The following is a 21,859-nucleotide window of genomic DNA, read 5'->3' on the forward strand; positions in this document are numbered from 1 at the left end:
GACCTGCCATTAGACTCCTAGGCGCAACGCGTGATTTAGTAGCATGCTTTTCCATATGAGGACACGACATTCGACCTGAACTGACCTCCTAGCCCTTCCAGCCTTCCAGTGCTCTCCTGGGATAGATCAAAGTTCTGATCCGTTGGTTGGATGTACTAAGCTCAACACCACGCTGGTTTGTCTTGTTGTAAGGCAGTCATTCGAGAGTGGCTATGAGCACAGTTCCCAATGAAGTAAACGAGCGGATGGGGTAAGAAAGCAGCTGAATCACCAGAGCAGCTTCGGAACGTGTCATCCAAATGCGTCAGTGATTTCGTTGCACCAGACCGTCAGATCACAAGCGGAGTCGTGGTCTCGATCTCAACAGTACATCGCATCCTCGTCGAGAAACACTTTGCAGCAGAGGACTATGGTGAAGCTCTTCGCTATTTCCCTGCCCGCACATAGAGAGTGAGTGAACCACAACGAGATCAAGGGCCTGAAAGGTCAGGCAGGATATATAGACATGAGCTTAGAAACGGGCATGGCTGACAAAGAGACGGTTTGCTGGAAGTGGATACGCAGAACCAAGCTGCTGGATCGGGCGGGTAGAAGACCTAGCTGCGGGAAGTACGCGCGGGAAAGGTTTCTGCCTCATTTCACACTCCTGTCAGCTGTGACTGGCTGGTAAGATAGATTGGCTCGGAGGACATAGATTGGCTGATTGGCCGTGCAAGTTCAGTCTACGAGCGGTCTTTGCTCATATTCCAGGCTATTTGACAGGGTCTGCAGAGTCTGCACGACTCGGTACTCAGCTGCGGCACGGGTCGCTGCTCATGTCAGGCGGGTAGATGGGGTCTGGAAGTTCTGAGCTCGGTCCGGTTGTGCTCTGTACAAAGCTTCAGGCTGCGGAGTGCGCGCACTGGTTGGAAATATCTTCATGTTTCCCAGACGTCGATTAAAGTATTAGACTTTGTGTAATGTGCTGCCCCGCGGCCTGCGCATCTCGCCACTTGAAGCCCGCAGCCATCGGAGACGAGGTGGGCATGCGCGCAGTCCTGCTTGTAGTAAGTGATCAACAAGTCTTGGCCCGCCGTCTTCTTCCGTCGCCGCGGCGTTGTGCTTTTTTCCCTTGGAGCTTCCCTGCCGTTCCACAACCCTTGCCGCAAGCTCAAAACAGATTCTTTGTCCGCGTCGCAAACCTTGTCGACTTTCCCCCGCCTGCGCACGTTGATCAAATATTCAGTCGTCGCATTCGTTCGCTCGCGCCGGCCTCGAATCATTTCCTCATCGGGCTAGCTCCGCCTGCCTGTTGGGTAGCCAATGGATACGTCGAAACGTTGAAGCCCGTTCTCAAAAGCCAAACGCGGGCCCAAGAAGGCCGGGAGGCGTGCTTAGTTCCGATGGATGCCGCGGCGTCGAGTCGCGCGTCCCGTCGGTGGTGGGCATGCTTGGCGTTTATCCCAGGATGATTTCGTAGAGAATTATGAGAGTATTTACGACGATCAAAGGGCCTGCGGCGTACGGAAAGATGTCCGTCAGCAACACAATTGCCTGGCGATTGCGAGAGCACCCCCAAAATGCGGACAGAGACCGCTCATCGTCGGCCAGGGGCCACTTACCCCTCATCAATGTGCGCACCGAGGCGATGAGATGAATCATCTTAGCCTTGACGCTCGTAGTGTCCTGGACGCCGCCAAAGGCCGGCTCGGCCTGGAGACCCCAGCCGACTACGAGGATTCTTGTCAGCAAACTCTTTGGCAAAGTCAATTGCGACGTCTTGAACAGGTGTCGGGCGATGGCACAATCTGGGGCGAGACGGGTAGCAGGCGGAGGGGCAAGGCAAGCCCGAGGAGCGAGGGCGTGCGTATCCGAGGGGCCTTACTGCGGGCAAGGAAGCGGTCTTCTGAGAGGACGGCAATGGCATTTGTGAGGAGGATGACGACTGGAGAGGTCAGCGGGAGCAGGTTGGAGGAGCTGGTAGGAGGGTACCGTAGAAGAGGCCACCGAGGCCAAAGAACAGCATAGCGACGGGATGACTGGGTCGAGTCGGTCGTGGAGATGGAGTCCACGGGGGCGCAAGGGTGGTCGGAGATGGTGGGACAGAGGCGTGGGTGTTGAAGGAGCTACATGTACCAGATGAAAGCGCGGCGGTTGAGACGCGAGAGGTGTCTGAAGCATGGAGCTGGACGCGGGAGGCATTGTGGCCTGAGGTGTCAGTTATTGATGCCTTAGGATTCGGGCAAAGCGTAGCAAATCAATTTTTGCCTGAGGCTGCCTGAGGCTACTAAGTGCACTGTGCAGGGCGGACGGGAGTGCCACCGAAAGGCCATGCAGAGGATGCATTTGCAGCAAGTCGTGGCACACACAGCGCAGGGGCTCGCTCGGTTGGTCGCAAAGGGGGTTTTTTTTTTTTTTTCTTTTTCTCGAATGAGCGTTATCTTCCTCGACAGCGAACCTAAGTACATTGCTTGCAGTAGTTCGCATCCCTACCGCGGGTCCCCAGGCGATCCAGGGCCCGTGGCTCGGGCTGCCCTGCTCCAACCCCAGGCGCTCACGACTCGTGCACTGTAGATCGCCGCCCACCCCGTCGTCCGTTTGCTTGGGACACACGAGTCCAGTGTTTGTTGCCGCAGTCGAGCAAACTTGTCCGTTCCGATCCATTACAAAGCCTCACCGGGCGCGCCCTCAGAGGAGAGAGAGAGAGACAAATGCTGCGCCCGTTGCTGAAAGCGGCGCGCCATCAGCATTCTTGCCAGCGTATGCCCAGCGACGTCGTAGCCCAGGGAATAAGAGGGTCACTCTGATACGGTACGAGCGAGTTCATGACCTGGCTCTACGCTGCTGCTGATCCCTTGCTGCCCTCACCTTCTCATGCCTACCTACTGGCGCTTGTCCGACTCGTCACGTCGCTTGTTCGCTTGTTCTAGACCCTCTGCCGTCTCTCCCTAGGCCCTGGTAGCGTCCTCGAAACTTTAGTCCGCTTGCTGAATCCTCCGAGCCAGCAATCCACACCTTCGCAACACCATCTATCCCATCCACCTCTCCATGTACCGCCCTGCACCCACAACGCCTCCCCCGCCGCTCACACGAGAGGCCTAACATGCGCAACTTCGCGCCGCAAATCGACCTCTCCTCCACCATCCTCGACCCCAATCCTGCCCGCCATGCCGACTCCAACCGTCAGACTCCCGTCTCGGCCGTCTCCGCGAGCAGCGATGCCTTTGGTTCAACCGCTGGCTACTTTGAAATGTTGCCCGACAATCGCCCTGGCTCGCCGGGCTCTGTCCATAGCGACTCTCTTTCCATGAACATGTCACCCACTCTGACCACTACCTCCATGGCTTTTGCCGCGCTGCAATATCTCCCGGTGCCAATGCTGGTCTTGTCTTCCACCAAGACCGTAGTCTTGGCCAACGAAGCCATGGGGAGACTTTTGAACCTGGAAAAGTGCGCCTTGGACCTCCAAGACATGGACATTGTCCGAACCGTCACCGACAATCTGTACGGGCGAACCATGTCCGAAATTGGAGTCGACATGCTGCAGGATGGTTCCCCCATTTGGATCAGCTGGGAGGTGCGCGCAACCCCGAATCCCCCAACTGCTGTTGACACTGACAATTTTCAGGACTTTCTAGATTCGGTGTGGAAACAAGCCACCGAGCAGTCACTTACCGAAGCCGACGATTCGGCAGATGAGTTTGGCGACGGGTCCTCCGACGATACGCCAACGGGGACGCCGGTGCCACCACAACACGACGCGACACCACGGTTGCCCAGGCTCAGTCGTTCTAATCTCGCCAGGACGACTGTCCACGACGTCTCGGTTGACGTCATCATCTCAATTTCCAATGAGCCCGGCAATCACCAAAGATTGCAGCCTAACGACGATAGAAGCCGAGCACACCCCGAAGGCGGCGCCATCCAGTCGACCATGATTATTAGCGTCTGGAACGTCGAAGGCACGCAGTACTTTACTTGCACCTTTACGAGCGCACGCGCCGAAGGCGCCGCCACCAACGCCAAACCCTCCAGCCGAACCGTAGTGCGGACATCTACCGGTTTCAAGAGATCTCCCGGCTCTGGTTCAAGTTCTTCGTCGTCAGGAAGACGGTCTCATAACAGCTCAGGTGCGGGTTCCTCTCTCTTGTCTCCTACTACCTCGACCCCTCACTTTCCGCCGCATGGACCGCCGTCGAGGAGCGGGGACCCGAAAGCTCCCTCGTTATTCCAAAAGGCGACGCAGATGAAGGATGCCATTTTGAATTCCATCACCATGCCTGCCTATGCCATGTGGAAGGATGAGAGTTTCGGTATACCTAACCGAGCATTGCTCCGGTTCTTGCCGGTCGAGAGCGAATATGCGCCGAGTGACCAACGTGAGTTTCTCGGGCAATTTCACGTCTACACTGAAGACTTCAAGAGGGAATTGGCGGTCGACGAGTTTCCTATAATTCAAATTTGTCGTACGCGCGCAAGTCTTGCTGGCATACGACTAGGCATGCGCTATCCTGATACAGGTCAAGGGGTAGTTTTCGAAGTTGTCGGCGAGCCCGTCGTCGACGACAAGAGCGGAGAATTTCTCGGGGCAATTGTCATCTTCAAGGATGTCACCGAGTATACAAAACGCATTGCAGCACAAATCAAAGAAAATGAACGTCAATTCGAGCATGTAGCCAACTTGATACCCCCATTAGTATGGACCACGAAACCAGATGGATCTCACGACTGGTTCTCTCGGCGATGGTACGACTACACTGGACAGACCGTGGGGGAATCCCTTGGCGAGGGCTGGAGATATACCTTTCATGAGGACGACATGCCCGAGACCTCGAAGCGGTGGGCGCATTCTCTTGCTACTGGCGTAAGTATCATTGTTTGAAAGAAAAATCGCCACACAACGCCGGCTTTTGGACATCAAAGTACCCAGCCATATCCACATCACGCCTTAAGGACATGATTCACGGTCAACCCATTGCTCCTCATGGCCTCCCCTGTGCCCGGATTCACACATCATGCGGCTTCTGGATAGTAGAACACTCCGCTGACAAGTTTCAGGACGAATATATCACCGAATACCGCTGTCGACGATATGACGGCGAATGGAGATGGATGCTGGGTCGAGCAGTCCCTTTTCGCGACGAACACGGCAACATAGTCAAGTGGTTTGGCACCTGTACTGACATCCATGACGTGGTGGAGCTTCGAGAAGCGGCGAAACAGACGCGTGAGCAGCTTTTGCGGGTCATTGAGCATGCCCGAGTAAGCATTTGGACAATCGATCGCGACACAAGAATGGGTATGCTTGAGGGCAGTATCTTCGCTGATGACGCAACTATTGACAAGGAGCCCGTGGGCAAGTCGGTATATGATGTTTTTGGACACGACAACGGTGGGAGAAGCATGGGCCTTCTAAAGGACAAGATTGACAGAGTGTTGAAGGGCGAAAGCAACGATGAGCTCCTTGAGATGCGTATTGACGGAAGCAATCGGTGGTACAGAACGCGGCTCCTCCCAATGCTGGCCAGAACGCGAAAAGCTGGCATCGAGGGCACAGACAACATTGTCGAGGGTGTCATTGGTGTGAGTATGGACATCACAGGTACGTTCTTTTTGCCAGCTTGCAGCTTCATCTGACAAACAACAGAGGCTCGCGCACGAGAGAAGGAGCTCCGCGAACAAGAAAAGGAGAATTCCAAGCTTATCGCCAATGCCGTGGCAGCAAAGGAAGCCAGTCGCATGAAGAGTCAGTTCCTCGCCAACATGTCACACGAGATCCGGACGCCGATAGCGGGCGTCATTGGCATGAGCGAGTTGATACTGGACACGGATCTCGACCAGGAGCAAAGAGAGTGCGCCGAAAACATTCAAAGATCTGCGAATGGACTTCTCACCGTTATCAACGACATCCTAGATCTTTCCAAGGTTGAATCCGGCCGGTTGGACGTCGAAGAAGTGCAGTTCAGCCTTTCGATCGTTTTGCGTGACGTCAACAAGATGATGGCTTTTGCTGCCGTCCGGAAAAATATCAGCTACGACAGTCATATCCAGCCAGAGATCGAACGGGATTTGAAGGTCATGGGAGATCCCGGGCGTCTGCGTCAAATTCTGACGAATCTTCTCACCAACTCGATCAAATTCACCGCCGAAGGGCGTGTGTCACTGAGCGCCGAGGTCATGAAACAAGACAACGACACCGTCCACGTCCAATTCATTGTCGAGGATACTGGCATAGGTATCGAGGACGAAGTGCGGCAGCGCCTCTTCAAACCTTTTAGCCAGGCCGACTCGTCCACTGCTCGACGCTTCGGTGGAACCGGGCTTGGCCTGGCCATTAGCAAAAACGTGAGAAGACGCTTCGCGAGAGATACAAACAACTAACAAAATATAGCTTGTCGAGCTGATGCATGGAGAAATCGAACTGGAGTCGAGACTTGGTCACGGTACCAAGGCGTCTTTCTGGATACCCTTCAACAAAGCACAATATCAGCCCGAAGGCACCCCACTGATTGACATTGCCGCCATCCCAGATCGCCTGCAATCAGACGTGTCGGTTTCGTGTGGCAGCTCAGAGGAGCCTGGCGGGACGCCTCCCATGACTCCCGCCGCCGGCCGTCCACATTCGATCAGTTCAGCTGGTGGCAACGCAAACTTTCACCACGTTCTGCCGGATCACCTTTTCTCCCTAAGCGAATCAGAGCGCCAGAGCGTCAACGTTCTTGTCGTGGAAGATAAGTAAGTGATATGCACAACTACGCATTGCTCTTCTCACTTCACGTCTCGCGCATCCCAGAAAACCCTTTGCACCCTCTGTGACCACGATTTCCAGCTCGACTAACATCTTGTAGCCATGTCAACCAGCAAATTGCCCTCAAAACAATCAAGAAACAAGGCTTCTCTGTCTGTGCCGTGTGGAATGGCCAAGAAGCTCTAGACCATCTCTTGAAAGCTAAAGAGGGCAAAGTGCCCTGTCCCAATGTGGTATTGATGGTAAGGATCAACCTTCTCCAGATATTTATAGTATTAACAGTCGATGCAGGACGTTCAGATGCCAGTCATCGATGGTTACGAAGCGACAAGAACAATACGAACACAGCAGCCATTCCGCAGTACACCAGGAATCGGAGATATACCTATTGTCGCCATGACCGCATCTGCTATCCAGGGTGACAAAGAAAAATGCCAGCAAGCAGGTATGGATGACTACTTATCAAAACCGGTCCGAGGGAGACTGTTGGAGAAGATGCTTGTGAAGTGGGCAATTGAAGGGAAACGCAAGCGATCCAAAGCAGAAGAAGCAAAGCAGGAAGAGGCTTCCAAAGCTTCGTTAGCCGCAGAACCATCATCCAGACCGCAGAGACCTAGCCCCCTAACTCTCGGGGGCCCTATCATATCTACTGGCCCGACCCGCCCGCCCGACTCCTCCATCAACCGCAATCCCAACTCCTCCGATTCAGTCGTCACTGTTTCTACAAAAGCCTCGCCTTCAAAACTCAAGAAACCCAACCAGTCATCAGGCGGTGATTCATCAACACCCAAAGAAGCAAGATCGCCTACTCGATCAGATATGCGGCCGCAACCGCACCCTCTTGGTCCTAAACGTGACTCATTTGCCCCGACGATAGAGCAGCTGGCAGCCATGTCGGAGTTCCGCGTGCAAAAGTCGACAGAGACCGAGCACGAGCGAGCTGCCCGCCGCTTGGATGCTGAGGAGAAGGCGGCTGAACTACGTCAAGCAAAGCTCATCGGCCTGTCCGATCTGACTCCCCAAGCGAGCCCGGGGCCGCTCGATAGCAACCAAGAAGCGAGCAAAGAGTTGGGCGCGGACATGGCATTTGGTGAAGAGATGGAGGTAATGGACGAGGCGGGAGTACCGAGCCTTGCCCTGACTCGAGAAAACATGTCAAGGTTCGAGGAGCAGCAAGCTGGCGGAGCACCACCTCAAGCTAAAATGGCCGCAAGTAGCATGCATGCAGCAACCATGGACGTCAACATTGACCTCGAGAGCGTGCGGTCAGTGGCAGATGAAAACGAAGAAACAGAGAGTGTCCTGGCCGAACCTGGAACAGGAGCAGGTAAGAACACGCCCCTGTCCTCATCGCTGCCGCGGTCGTCTGCGGGACCGAAAAGGGGACAATCGAGTCTTGCAGCCGGTGTCGAAGCGGCATTACAGAGTAGCATCAGTGCTCGAACGGCGTCGCCTAGGTCGTCACCTGCACGGGCAAAACGCAATTTGGAAGAAGAATCTGGAGAGCGATCGCCGTCGACATCACCACCGCCAAGGAGGGTGAAAGAGTCATAGGAACTTCTGCCCTCTCTTTCTCGTTGTCATTCTGCGCCACGGGGTTTCGGCGTTGGCTGGTCTAAGGTCGGGTGGAGATGTCGAGGTGTCCGCCGTCAGTCCACATATGGTCTTCTTCCATTCCGTCTGTATCAGACTTATTCCATTCAGCGTATACCACGGAGGGTTTTTGCTTTGCTTTTATCATTCATCGCATGCTCTTCTTTCTCAATTCCCCTTTGGCAACGTTTAGCATGCGACCAAGACGGCACGCACGGGCTTGGAACAAACATGCATCGATTCATCCAACCTCGCAGCACCGGCGGCTGCGACCAACTCGCACACACACCTTCCAACTCTACATGCGCTTTCTTATTTCCGACCCAGCTGCCCTTCCTGTTTGATTTTCCAAACACGAGCAAAAGTGCCTTGCAGACTTGGAGCGGACTTGTGGACGCACGTCTATGCGATCGGATGAATGACTCACCTAAGCATGATAGCCATTACTTTGCACCATTTGCATTTTGCTTTCCCACTCTTGCGTCGTTTCCTTCTCAGTTTTCACTTGACCCTGTCTCTTTCAACTTCTAGCCACGCATTCTGTGCGCAGGCCGCATAAATGCTCCGGCATTACACTGTCCGGACGAGGAGAGGACGGGCTTCCTCGTCCTCGTCGTCATTTGCTATCATTACTTTCATTACTAATATGGGGCTCTACTTCATCTTTCTCATCCGCTTGGATTCTTTTTTTTTTTTTTTTTCGCCGTGTAAATACGTACAACCTGCCTTTTTCTTGATCGCCGTCTTTGCATTTCGATGTCACCATCGGGAATTCGGCCGTCTCTATTTCGTCGCTTTTGGGTTCTTATTTCCCCCCTCTTTCCCACTGTCGTCTTTGAAGAGACAGACGTGTACACATACATGGACGGCGTCGCGTTACATTGAATGGCATGGATTATTCGGTACGATTCGGTACAGGACGGATATATACCTTTATGATTTGCTGGTTGGCGCGTTGTTGTATCTTTGGAAGGGTGCGGCTTCGCATCATGGCGACGCTTCTTCATCTTCTTGCTTTATTTGGCTTATAGCTGCACCTTTTTGGTTTTTTTTTTTTTTTTTTTTGTGTAGCATCTCAGCCGGCGTATCGCACCACTGCGTGGAAACAAGGAAGGGAGTGGAAGAGAGGTTAGTGAGAAGGGAAGCGGAGGAAGGACCAAGCACAATACCAACCCAAGTTCATTATGAGGCGTGAAGCCAACACCGTTTTCACAGCAGATGGTGCTTGAAGAATTGTCATATGAAGAATGGTCATATGAAGAATGGTCATGTGCAATCCCCCACGGCTGCTCTCAGGAAGCTGTCGGTGAACGGTGCAAACACATCCAGGGAGCGGTCAGTCAGCACCGTGGCTGCGCTGAGGGAGCGGTCAACCCGGCGGCCTGCAGCTGCACTCAGGGAGCCTCCACGCGAACGGAGCATCCACACGTACGAAGCATCCACACGTACGAAGCATTCATGCGCAAGACACGTCCACTCGCAAGGAGCATCCATGTTCATAGACCAACAGAGGGAAAAGCAGAAGACCATTGTTGCGCGGTTATGTTACGCAGCGTCATCATCACATCCTGACACTCGCCACCAGCATTGTATGGTGAATGGGAAGCATGCACAGGCAAGGAGCAAGCATTCATTCACATGAGCAATTAAAGAGCAAGCATGTTTCCATACAATGACGTTTGTCTACTTCATCGCCACACACCGACTCTCATCATCGGTACAGTGTCAAGAGGACAGTCATCAGATTGAAAGGAAATAACTTTCAACCAAGAGACAAGTTTTTGGAGGCTCTGCACTGCACCAACAGCAAAGAGAAGAAGAGGCAAGTGGACAGCGAGAGAATGTACAAGTGCATAGGAAGCAAATCTCCTTGACTGCCATCATCCTCTCCTCTCGCGAGACGGCGGTGGCGCCGCAAACACTTGCAGAAAGCGAAGAGGCTGGAAGAGCGCCGACTCTTGTACCTCCGGTAACCTCTTTGCTTTGGCCATCAAACACTTTGCTTTGGCCATGGCCACGCGGGCTTGTGAGTGACAGCACACCCCACATGGTGTAGGCCCGTGGTAGCTTGTGAAGGACAGCAAGGCATGTGCAATGCGTCATCACCCCCCCCCCCCCCCCCCCCCCCCATACACACACATGAGCGCATGCCCGTGGTTAGCTTGTGATAGACAGCAAGCCATATGGGTGACAGCGCATCATCACGCATGACGGTACGCCCGTGGCGGCATGTGTCGTCGACACGTCGCTATAAAAAGGCGTCGACTTCTCGCCGCTGTCTGTGTTGCTATCATCGGCGCCAGTTCTTCTGCTGGCATCTTGAGGTTCCAACAGGAAACTGTTGGCAGACAGAACTGGTGTTAACCTACTGTCGGTCTCTGGGTGTGTCCTTGCTTTTGACTTCTCTTTGGGCTTGTGTGTTTGGTGGAGGGAGAGCGCTTTGGAGTGCTTAGGTAGTTGACTGCCGGACCTACCTCATCATGACGCGTTGATGGAGCAGTCCTCTGCTGTGGAGTGGTGATGGTAAACGCTCATGAACAAGTCCTTCAAGGGGAAGATTTCGAGCTCGTGCCGCAAATTATTGGCTTGTGACTCCTCAGACATGGATAGATAGCGAGTCCGCTCTCCGCCCCTCTTCCAGCTCTTCACTCGGCATCGGACAGTGCCCTCGACTTCCGAAAATTGAGGGACGTCCTCTTCAGAAGGAAAGTCCAAGAACACTTTCCTCGTGCTTTGCCTCCTCGCCTTTCGCCGACCGCAAGCCAAGCCTGTCGAAAAGAGCACGGGGAGGGGGCTCACCATCGGTTGCTCGACATGCCGAAGACTAGCATGGCAGCGCAACGCGCGGCCTCATCTCCCAACCCGAGGACAAGAGAAGGTCAAGTCGAACCATGGCGGAAAGGCCCAAGGCAAAGTAAGCGCCGAGCCTCTGCAGCCTCACCCGTCGGCCAAGCAGATCGAGAGGACAGACCGAAGGCTGAAGAGGCTCAAAAAGACCAGCATGCAGCGCAGCGCAAGCCAAGAACCAAAGTCTTGACTTGATCCAGCCTCCATCTAAATATAGAAAAAGGGGACGGTTTGGTTTGTCGATCCCGGATGTGCCGCAGAATTAAAGGTGACGTAGGTACGAACTTGCGGCGGGTTCGCACGTTCCAATTTCAATCAATTGTCTCCAGACCGTGATGTGCATGGCCAATGCAGAACTGCCGCTGCTGGTGACAACGCTTGTTTTTTTCGCATTTGCATACAGTATTGTGATTGCCAATTGGCAGGGAAGACGGCTTGGGGATCAGGGCGGAGGTTTGTGGGTTGCCGGGTAGGGAAGTGGGTAGGGCGCACTGGGCGACGTACCGAGATTGTCATCGTTCGTCGAGCGTGCTCCTCGTCAGCTTCAAAGAATCATGTTGGTGTACAGATGGATGGACGCTGCAGAGGACTCGGAACATTACCGGCGCATGGCAGAGGAAGACTTGTCACATCGTGGCAATGCGAAGGCTTCGTTGTCAAATCGCAGAGGACCAGCCTCACTAAACAACAGTCGACATTTCCTATGCGCAAAGGAGTGACTCAACGAAAGGTCATCACCCTTGGTCTCGCTTACCTAATCGGCCGGGTCACGACGCATTGATGCCATCACATGGATGCGCACACGGCCAGGCATTGATGCACTCCATACGCATTGCCCGGGCGCATAGCGCTTCAATTCCTCTACACCGACTATTTTGAGGGGGGTTTCGCTGGAAGCCGGAACCCGGTTCCAAGCAGTTTTGGGCCCTATCGCATGGGACGTTTCTATCCCAGGATGCCCTTTTCCTCGTGCCGCTTTGGCGAAAGGCCAATGGAATGGATCGCGTTACCAACCTTTGCCTTGACAGTGTCGAAGTGGACCGTCAGTTTGCTGACCTCCTTGTCCAGCCATTGTGTGACATGCTGCTCAGCAGAAATGTCCAAAAGTTGGTCTGGCGGCGCGTCCAAACTCCATGCCAAACTGACATGAAAAGAATGGGAACGGTCGTCATTGGCAGCCACAAGACCGTTCTTGTGGGACTTGCCGTCAGTTCCCTGGTCCGCGTCAGCCGCCGAGCCCCAGCTTCCGCTCATGTCAACGCCGTCGCCGTGGCCCAAATTGCCCTTGGCGCTCTGGTTGTAGAGCTCCGGATAGCCAAAGGCCTTGGCCGTCTGGTTACTGGCAAGCAACAGCCTATTGATGGCATCGCCGTTGGGCCTCCGGACGCCGATGACGAGGAACCAGCGGGAGCGGTCACAATTCGGCACCCATTTGAGACCCGAAAAAGCTGCGTCGAAAGGACGTGCGCCGCTCGCGTGAATCCTGGACGTCAGGGCATCAAGGAATGGCTGGCGTTTGTCGGTCGGGAGAGGCAGGGTTCGACTGAGAGAAATGTGAAGAGGGGCGCGCGTGGAGAGCGGGGTCAGCAGCAACGTGTGAAAGTGTTGTTTGGGCGAGGTGGTCGAGGCGGTACGATAAAAGTTTGAAGTTGCTGCTTCGACGCGTTGCAGCAGGGTTTCCAGAATAGATGACTCTGAAGAATTGGGATGCCCTCGAGGCGAGTCAGTCAGCTAAAGGGTCTATCTCTCCAAACGGACAAGGGTCGGTCCGGCGAGGTGACGAAGCTCTCATGGAGGAGGTCTCCGGGCAACGTCACTTACACTCTAGATAGAGATGCGAGGGCCAATGGCCATCCATATGGGGGATGGCTCGTTTGCGACCGGCGTGAAGAGTGGGATCGTCGTGAGTCGCGGTACGCGTGCTGGATGCGTACAGGTCGTGGAAGGCGGCGGGCAGAGGCGGCAGGGATTGGTGGGGGGGGAGCTCAGGGTTGGAGACGGGCGGGTGGTGGCGCAGCCGTTTGACGGGTGGACGGGAGGTTGCGCGGTCGGAATCGGATTCCGAGTCTGAGTAGGCGACCAGAGCCATGGCCGGATTGGATTGGGGCGAGGAGAGGCGGTTGCGGATGGCGAGGAGGAGGGAGGTATTGAGTTGAGTTGCACAGGTCGGGTCGGCAGTGTCCACATGTGCACGCGGGGGGAACAGACGGGCCAGGGCCAGGGCCAGGGCCAGATCGACGGCAGGTCGCCGCGATACGTCACTGGCCATGACTTCACCTGTCAGCCCAGCCCAGCCCAGCCCAGGCCAGGTCAGGTCAACGGAAGTCATACTGGCAGGCAGGCAGGCAGGCGCAACCTCGACTCTTAGCTGCGCCTGCTCCGCCAACGAAATGCATCAAAACTCGTCCCTCCCCATCTGGCCTCCCTTCTCCTCTTCATATACTTCCCCCCCATACCAACCGCCAACCAGATCAGCCTCCCACCATGGAACCACACCAAGCCGACAGCAAAGCCGTATGCCTCCGCCCTCTCGCTCCACACGACCGTTACACTGACATGTCACAGGCACAAGAGTACCTCATCAACCCACTGGTTGAGACGGAGCCCAGTGACGAGACTGGCCCTGGCAGCCATTTCCGCTCCACCTTTGCGCCTGCAGAACCCCTCAACCTCCCCTCCCCGCCTAGCTCCGCCTCCAAGGATCGATCCATGCCCGCCTTTTCCTCCCGCAACCCTTACCGCAAGTCTTCGGGCAGCTCTCACGCGGGCAGCCACAGGAGTCGTGGAAGTCGTGGCAGCCATGGCAGTCATAGCTCCGTGGGCTCCAACTTCATCACTCCCCCTTCCTCGGCCAGCCCCAGCCAATCGCGCTTCCCTCAGCACCGCGAGAGAGCTGATTCCTATGCCAAGTCTCCTCGTCAACGCCGCGGCAGCTCCTTTTCCCACTCACCTGGCATGCCCTCTGGACGCCCTCGCCGCAGCAGTTCTTTGCGAGAGCGTTACCCGGGAGACAAGTCTACCCACCCACTGGACCAGATCTCGCGTGAGAACAAGCTAGCCCATCGCTCTCACCACCTCAAGAAGCGCCACATTCCAGGCCCCGACACCATTGACAAGCTCGACTCCATCATGAGCCGTTATCACCACGAAGGCCCCTATGACGCAACATTGCTCGCCCGCAACACTTCGTGGGAAACCAGCCCGGTTGCTGCCCTCTCCGATTCCAATGCCGAGGCGCTCAAGGCGACGCCGGCCGAAAACATTAGAGATGCTTTGGAAAGACATCGCCCAATTGACGGCGTTGCAATCATTCCTCCCGGCCACCAGGATCGCTTCGGTCGCACCTACGACTACAAGGAAGGAGACGACATGATGATTTACAATGGCGGCAATTTCCGACGATGGCCCGGCATTGTAAGTAACCACCTTTTTCGTTCCTTAAGTGCGAAACAGTCTCTGACTTGCCATAGGAGTACCACCCCGATGATATTAAGGGTAAAGGGGAGCCTTCGTACTCAATCGACGAGGCCATGAAGCGGATGAAGATTCAGGATCGCGACGGCATCGAGATGAGGACGCGCCCACGCAACAAGACCGTCGGCCATGTCGAGTACCAGGGTGTCTATCCTGGTCCAAATGCAGGCAGCGCCAGCACCAGCGGATACCGCGACTGGGAGCAGGGCGTACACCGGAGCAATTCGACCGGCAGGAACATCACCGCTGGTCTACGCAAACGATTCGGAAGCTTGAAGAGGAAGAGCAAAAAGGCCGAAGCTGCCGCCTAAACATCTTTCCTTGGACATGTTGAAAAGCAACCAACGACGAGTGTGTGATTACTTTGTCACGTGTGCATAGGGTTACAGTGTTTTCAGGGATCAGGGGACATACATCCAAATTGTTGTACCATAGACTTACGAATTGACGACAGAAATATGAACGAACATTTGCAACACAGCCATCTCATGCTCCTCGCGTGTGCACATCGCATCGCAAATCGTGTTTGCTTCCTCGGCGATCGTCTTGTCCACGCAAGCGATGGGGGAATCGGGGTCTTGCCGCTGACGTCAATGCAGCGCGGATCACTGGGTCGGAGAAAGTAGTTCGGCACGATTCTTGGCCATCCCGCGTCCCTGTTTGTCCTCATCTATGCTTCTTTGGGGGTATGATGAGCGTTGTTGTTCGATGGGGCCGTTTGGACCCTTTCTTTGTACTGCGACTTTCTTTTTCTCGGCCTCGTACTCGATGCTCTTTCCTCTTTGCCCTTTCTTCCTCCCAGCAGCAACGTCGTCGTCATTGCCTTTTACTTTTCAAAGTCAGTCGCGTGTCGCCCACGTCAGTCACTGTTCTGATGTCTGTCTTTGTCGCTCTATGGAGGTGGTCGACGAGAAAGGCAAAGCTTGATAGGCCTGAAGTTTTGCTGAACAAACGGGCGGCTAGGTTGAGAAGGATTACTCTAGCAACACTTCCCTTCTGCTCCTTTTTCTTTCATCCATTCGTATCCAATGCGGTATATTCTGATACAACATCAACTCTAACAGTCCTTCATCATCGTGGCACAATGTCGCGCATCATTTACCACCGTCTTTTCCCCCATCTGAACCAGACAGTCCCCATCCACTGACCTTCGCGGGAAGCTGGCTGTTGAAGCCGTCACCACTGTGTAAGTCCAGCGTTGTTGAATGTCCTTTCATGCCGAGAATCAGGGAGATTCAGCTAACGTTCGAGCCTCAGGTACGCGGAACGTCAGCTGATGGCCCGAAGCAGGCAGATTCCATGTGCTCGATTGCGTCATCGAGATGCCCGGGACGTCTGTCCGGCACATAGTATAAAGCTCACCGGCCCAGCAACTCGTTTCCCACTCGCAAAGGACCTAGTTCTTTCGCTTTTGAAGCAAACTACCCGAAGGAATTGTACACTCCTTCCTCAGCGTGTGCTTGGGACTGGTGCAGCGCTTTTGACCTCGTTCGTCGGTGCCGCCTTTGTTGACGAACTCGACGCGACCCGTTCGCCCTTCCATACATGATTTTCCACCACAACATGGAGCTGACGGAAGACTCGATAAACTCTTGACAGTGAAGTCCATTGACATCATATCAGCCTGTCACTGTTGTCGAAATCGCAATCGTAGATCGGGTAACCTTTTGACAAACGTGGCCGGAAGTTGCGATTGTGGACAGCTCGCGAGTCGTCCACCCTGATGAACCTGAGAGGCGAGCACGTCGACTCCAGTCTGGGCGACCACGCGACACTTGCTTCCCTTCGTGCTTGTCATAGTCACGCGCGCCCAGAAAGAGAGTCTACAGGCAAGTATAAAACCTTGGCGGTATGAGCAGCTGCTCGTTGCATCTACAGCCCCAAAGCCCTCACTCATGTGAAAAAGAGAACAAATCTACGGCTTCATCATCATCATCATCATCATCATCATAGACTCGGACGTTACTTGGAAAAGTTGCAAGTTTTGGCTGTCGCTCCCGCGCGCGTCTCTGAGCCTGTTATACCTTGTCTACTGATCTTCCCCTGCCGTCGGTTCCGCGATAGTGAAGGGGTTCTTCATCTCCCGACCATGTTATTCGTCGTTGACATTGCCTCGATGGGGGTGGTAGTCAGCACGAGGGACAAGCGACAGGAGAAAGAGACTTCCGCAGGTGACCTGTGTGAACCTTTCATGCCGCGCGCGTCCAACAGAGTCCGCAGGACCTCTCTTGCCAACGCCTTGTCAGCCAACGGAAACTGGACTTTGGCCTGAGTGAGTGAGATCGTGCCGCCTTATATAACCCCCTAAATCGACAGCTTCGAGTCGTGTCCACGTCACGAGCAGGCCACGCCTCACATGCCCGCGCAAGACACGCAGAATTGATCTCGTGGCCCAATCCTAATTATCTCTCTGACTGCCGCAACCGCCGCCGACCTCTCCAGTCCTACAAAAGGAGGACTGGGTCGCTGCGCTGAGTGCATGTACTATACAGCCAAAAATCGGCAATTGCGACGGAATGTCTGTCTGTCTGTTCGAGCTCCGCGTTTTGAACATACATGTCCGCATCGACGACGAGCCTGGGGATTATTGACGATGTTGCGACCGCTTACTTGCTACTGCTCTGCTCACCGGCCTGCCAAGGCGGGTACGTAAAATCGTACAAAGTGTATGTATACACGCACACCAAAAAGGGTGTCATCCGAACAGAGCTTTCCTTCGCATGTGTTTGGATGAAGGGGGAAAAAAAAAAGAAAAAAAGAAAAAAAAAGAAAGACACTCGCTTTTGAGTTTTGTTCCCATCACGCTCGCGCCGCACTGGATGAAGCGGATGGGTTTATTATACAGCAGTCGACCAAAAAAAGACACAGAAGACGACGAAAAGGGATGGAAAGAAACGGCAAGACAAAGGAAAAAGAAGAAGAGATGATTCATTCATAGAAAAACGCCCGCCCCGCATAAAAAGGACTTTTCTCTTTTGTCAAAGCCAAGTCGCTCGGTAGGAAAATGGCCAAAAGAGGAATCATTTACAAAATTCCAACCACGCATTTTTGAGCCCTCCTTCGTGTGAAATGTAGTTGTGGTCCTCCGCATACTCGGCTTACAACGACTTGTTGCCGACAAATTCGCTCCACTTCCTGACCTCGGTGGGGATGCCCTCGGCACGGGGCAGCTTCTCGCTGCAGCATTGGGCAAAGAGTTGGGCAGTCTGCGTGACATTATTAGCATTCAACTTCTAGTGGGAGGAAGGACAAGACTTACCTTGGGCTCCATAAACAGCGGCACACCAAAGTCGACCGCGTTCCGCCTCATGACGTAGTCCTCGTCAACCAAGCTCGACGCCCTGGTCTTGGCCAGGTTGAACACGCCCTTGATGTCGTACTTCTCAAACACCTCCCTAAGAGCGCGCTTGTCCTCCTTGGGGAACTCGATGACCTCGACCGACACGTTGCCGTTGGCCGACTTCTCAATGTGGTTCTTGACTTCGACGTTGGCAGCGAACAGCTTATAGCCAAGGGGCGCAAGGTAGTTGACGATCCTGACAAGCTCGGGCTTGCTAATGTCGCCACCGAACAAGAGACCCTCACCAGGCTCAGGGACGCGGAAGTTCATCATCGACTGCACCGAAGTCCAGTATGCCTCGACTAGATCCTTTCCAAAGCAAGCCATCTCACCAGTAGAAGCCATTTCGACGCCGAGGTAGGGGTCAGCACCGGCCAGACGAGTCCAGGAGAACTGGGGAACTTTGGTGGCCACGTAGTCGCGCTTCTCACTCATGAGGTTGATAGGCTCAGGCACGTCACGGCCAACAAGAGCCTTGGTGGCAACGTCAATGAAGTTGGTGCCAAGGACCTTGCTGACGAAGGGGAAGGAGCGGGAGGCACGGAGGTTGCACTCAATGACCTTGAGAGCCACATCACCGCCCTCAGGGTCGTCGGCCTTGATGATTTGCATGTTGAAGGGTCCGGTAATGTTCCAGGCCTTGGCGACCTTGTCCGCAATCTCTCTGCAGCGGTCAAGAGTCTTCTGGTCAAGGTTGACAGGGGGAAGGACAAGCGTGGCATCACCAGAGTGGACACCAGCATCTTCGACGTGCTCACTGACGGCGTGGACAAGGACCTTGCCACCGCTGGCAACGGCATCAACGTCGAGCTCCTTGGCACCCTCAATGTATTGGGTGATGACGACGGGGTGGTCGGGAGAAACATCGGCAGCAGCCGTGAGCTTTTCCTCAAGCTCGTTTTCGCTACGAATGACCGTCATGGCCGCACCAGACAAGACGTAAGAGGGACGGACGAGAACGGGGTATCCAACAGACGAAGCAAACTTCTTGGCTTCCTCATACGAGGAGAGCTCCTTCCATGCAGGTTGGTCAACTCCGATAGAGTCGAGGATCTGAGAGAACTTGTGCCTGTCTTCAGCCTTGTCAATGTCCTGGGGGTCCGTGCCGAGAACCTTGGCCTTGCCAGTCTCCTGAAGCTTGAGAGCAATGTTCTGAGCGAGCTGGCCACCGACAGAGACGACGACACCGGAGGCAGTCTCGAGTTCGTAGATATCCATGACACGCTCGTAGCTGAGCTCTTCAAAGTAGAGCTTGTCAGCGACGTCGAAGTCGGTCGAGTAGGTCTCGGGGTTGTAGTTGATCATGACCGTCTTCTTGCCAAGCTTGTTCAGGGACTGGGTCGCCATGACAGCGGACCAGTCAAACTCGACAGAGCTACCAATACGGTAGACACCGCTGCCAAGGACAACAACTCCGTGGTCGTCGAACGTGACATCGTGCGAGGAAGCGTTGTAGGTGGTGTAGAGGTAGTTGGTGTCAGCAGGGAACTCGGCAGCCAGAGTATCAATCTTCTTCACAAAGGGAGTGATGCCGAAGCTCTTCCTGCGGGCACGGACCTCGTCTTCGGTGCTGTTGACCGCCAGAGCAATCTGCTTGTCCGAGAAACCAAGCTTCTTGGCCTTGAGGATAACCTCCTTCTTCAGGCCGAAGAGGCTGCCGATTTCCTTGAGGTCGTTGGTGCAGTCGACAATGTTTTGCAGCTTGTACAGGAACCACTTGTCAATCTTGGTCAGCTCGTGGATCTTGTCGACGCTGTATCCCTCGTGGAACATGGCTTGACCAACAGCAAGCCATCTGCGGTCAGTAGGGTTCTGGAGGACCTCATCCAGGTTCTCAAACTTGTCACCCTGGAAGCCCAGGAACCTGGGGTCGACCTGACGGCAAGCCTTTTGGAAAGATTCCTCAAACGTGCGACCAATGGCCATAACCTCACCAACGGACTTCATCGAAGAGCCAATGTCGCGCTTGACGTTCTGGAACTTGCTAAGGTCCCAGCGGGGCATCTTGGTGACAATGTAGTCCAGGGAGGGCTCGAAGTTGGCGGTCGTAGTCTTGGTAACAGCATTGGGCAGTTCAGGGAGGGTGTGTCCCAAACCAATCTTGGCAGCAGTGTAGGCAAGAGGGTAACCAGTAGCCTTGGAAGCAAGAGCCGAAGAGCGAGAAAGACGAGCGTTGACCTCAATCACGCGGTAGTCAAGGCCGTCGGGCTGTAGAGCGTACTGTACGTTGCACTCTCCAACTACACCCAAGTGGCGGACAATCTTGATTGAAGCGGAGCGGAGCATGTGATACTCCTCGTCGCTGAAGGTCTGACTGGGAGAGACGACGATACTGTCACCGGTGTGGACACCAAGGGGATCAAAGTTTTCCATGTTGCAGACCGTAATGCAGTTGTCGCTGGCGTCACGGACGACCTCATACTCGGCTTCCTTCCAGCCCCTGAGGGACTTCTCGACCAGGATTTGGGGCGAGAGAGTTAGGGAGCGAGCAGCCAAGTTCCTGAGCTCTTCCTTGTTGTTGGCGAAACCAGAACCAAGACCTCCCAGGGCATATGCGGCACGGACGATGATGGGGTATCCGATCTTGTCCGCGGCTTCCAGAGCCTCGTCAACGGTGCTGACAGCAATGGACTCGGCAATGGGAATGTTGATCTCGTTCAGAGCCTTGGCAAAGAGGTCGCGGTCCTCGGAAGTCTCCAGAGTCTTGACGCTGGTTCCCAGGACCTTGACGTTGTAGCGCTCGAAAACACCCATCTTGTTGAGCTTGACACCAAGGTTGAGTGCAGTCTGACCACCAAAACTGAGGAATATGCCGTCAGGCCTTTCCTTTTCAATGACGTAGGTAACATATTCGGGAGTGACGGGGAGGTAGTAAATCTCGTCCGCAAGCACATGCGATGTCTGAATGGTAGCGATGTTGGGGTTGATGAGCACCGACTGCACGCCGGCCTCCTTCAATGCCTTGAGCGCTTGCGAGCCTGCATAGACACTGCATCAGCATGTTTTTTTTTGTTTTTTTTTTTTTTTTTTTTTTTTGTTTTTAGAAGAAAACAATTTCGCGCGCAAGCGCACCGCAGCTTCACCAGAAAATTGCATGACTCACCAGAGTAGTCGAACTCTCCAGCTTGACCAATGCTAAGACCACCAGAACCAATGACCAGGACTTTCTTGACATTGACCAGATCCCGAGCACCAGAGATGACGCCGCTGTCGAGGAAGGCCTTTGAAGCCGTGGCCTCGGCGCTCTTGTTGCGGAGGGCTGCGACGCGCGAAAAGGCGCGCAGCTGCTGGCACGAAGCTCTGGAAACCTCTGACTTCCTCAGAGACAGCAGCGGCGAGGAGGCGCTGGCCGTAAAGGCGCGAGTAGAAGTCTGGGGAGCTCCGGCAGTGCGACATGAGCGGAAGAGGTTGGGCGCGCGGCGCGCGAGACGGCCTGAGAGAGCCATTGTAGCTGGACGAATTGGGGAAGAGGCAGCGAGGCCGGTTGAACCTCTTCGACCCTCAGCTAGGAGCTCGCGAGAGAGAAGAGGATTGCTTGAGTGGAGGAGGGAGTGACGGAATAAGGAGATGGTTAAGACCTCGAAGCGCAGCAAAAACTAAAGCGCGGATCCCTCGCGATAAGGATAAGGCCCGGGCGGACAAAGACGCAACAGAATGGAAGCTCGGAACCCGATTGAACCTGACGTTACTTGTTCACGACGACGGGAGGGTTCAATGGGCACGCTACCTAATAAATAATACGGCCGGCCAGACGACTGCCATATGACTCAATGCCTTGGTCAACGATGTCCGCGCGCTGTGATGCGGATCGAGACTGAGGTGGAGGTGAGAGAGCTCCCATGTACACGCAATTTTTTGGCGACCCCGATTTTCGGACT

General features: G+C 54.6%; 5 protein-coding genes across 5 annotated transcripts; 2 read left to right on the forward strand and 3 right to left on the reverse strand.

Moving 5' to 3' along the window:
* Positions 1 to 1,437: 1,437 nt before the first annotated feature.
* On the reverse strand, positions 1,438 to 2,005 carry IWZ02DRAFT_487545 (uncharacterized protein; the record flags this gene model as incomplete). Its single annotated transcript, XM_066769382.1, has 3 exons — positions 1,438 to 1,709; positions 1,766 to 1,924; positions 1,972 to 2,005. The coding sequence occupies 3 exons, from the start codon at positions 2,003 to 2,005 to the stop codon at positions 1,438 to 1,440; spliced, it is 465 nt and encodes a 154-aa protein (XP_066626258.1).
* A 1,077-nt stretch (positions 2,006 to 3,082) lies between these two features.
* IWZ02DRAFT_371689 (uncharacterized protein) lies at positions 3,083 to 7,732 on the forward strand (the record flags this gene model as incomplete). Its single annotated transcript, XM_066764583.1, has 8 exons — positions 3,083 to 3,556; positions 3,608 to 4,843; positions 5,038 to 5,581; positions 5,627 to 6,324; positions 6,371 to 6,714; positions 6,828 to 6,969; positions 7,019 to 7,435; positions 7,610 to 7,732. Coding segments are annotated over 8 exons (3,978 nt in total), but the record flags the coding sequence as incomplete, so codon positions are not given.
* A 4,380-nt stretch (positions 7,733 to 12,112) lies between these two features.
* Positions 12,113 to 13,256, reverse strand: IWZ02DRAFT_370676 (U6 snRNA phosphodiesterase Usb1; the record flags this gene model as incomplete). Its single annotated transcript, XM_066764518.1, has 2 exons — positions 12,113 to 12,879; positions 12,989 to 13,256. The coding sequence occupies 2 exons, from the start codon at positions 13,254 to 13,256 to the stop codon at positions 12,113 to 12,115; spliced, it is 1,035 nt and encodes a 344-aa protein (XP_066626260.1).
* Positions 13,257 to 13,438: 182 nt separating this feature from the next.
* IWZ02DRAFT_442443 (uncharacterized protein) lies at positions 13,439 to 15,125 on the forward strand. Its single transcript, XM_066766962.1, has 3 exons — positions 13,439 to 13,681; positions 13,733 to 14,581; positions 14,638 to 15,125. Exons 1-3 carry the CDS (start codon positions 13,652 to 13,654, stop codon positions 14,950 to 14,952), a joined length of 1,194 nt encoding a protein of 397 aa, XP_066626261.1. The 5' UTR covers positions 13,439 to 13,651; the 3' UTR covers positions 14,953 to 15,125.
* Positions 15,126 to 17,656: 2,531 nt separating this feature from the next.
* On the reverse strand, positions 17,657 to 21,585 carry IWZ02DRAFT_134633 (uncharacterized protein). Its single transcript, XM_066761662.1, has 3 exons — positions 21,085 to 21,585; positions 17,901 to 20,959; positions 17,657 to 17,847 (listed from the first exon to the last, which is right to left on the reverse strand). Exons 1-3 carry the CDS (start codon positions 21,425 to 21,427, stop codon positions 17,740 to 17,742), a joined length of 3,510 nt encoding a protein of 1,169 aa, XP_066626262.1. The 5' UTR covers positions 21,428 to 21,585; the 3' UTR covers positions 17,657 to 17,739.
* Positions 21,586 to 21,859: the final 274 nt, after the last annotated feature.

The sequence above is a fragment of the Phyllosticta citriasiana genome (genome assembly GCF_038021145.1).
Source record: "Phyllosticta citriasiana strain CBS 120426 chromosome Unknown IWZ02scaffold_2, whole genome shotgun sequence".
Classification (NCBI taxonomy): Eukaryota; Fungi; Ascomycota; class Dothideomycetes; order Botryosphaeriales; family Phyllostictaceae; genus Phyllosticta; species Phyllosticta citriasiana.

Coding starts and splice junctions, on each gene's coding strand:
- IWZ02DRAFT_442443 (XM_066766962.1), top strand. CDS start 13,652: ATGGAACCACACCAAGCCGACAGCAAAGCC. Junction 13,682..13,732: donor ACCAAGCCGACAGCAAAGCC/GTATGCCTCCGC, acceptor GACATGTCACAG/GCACAAGAGTACCTCATCAA. Junction 14,582..14,637: donor TCCGACGATGGCCCGGCATT/GTAAGTAACCAC, acceptor GACTTGCCATAG/GAGTACCACCCCGATGATAT.
- IWZ02DRAFT_134633 (XM_066761662.1), bottom strand. CDS start 21,427: ATGGCTCTCTCAGGCCGTCTCGCGCGCCGCGCGCCCAACCTCTTCCGC. Junction 20,960..21,084: donor TGGAGAGTTCGACTACTCTG/GTGAGTCATGCA, acceptor GTGTCTATGCAG/GCTCGCAAGCGCTCAAGGCA. Junction 17,848..17,900: donor CGCTGTTTATGGAGCCCAAG/GTAAGTCTTGTC, acceptor AATGTCACGCAG/ACTGCCCAACTCTTTGCCCA.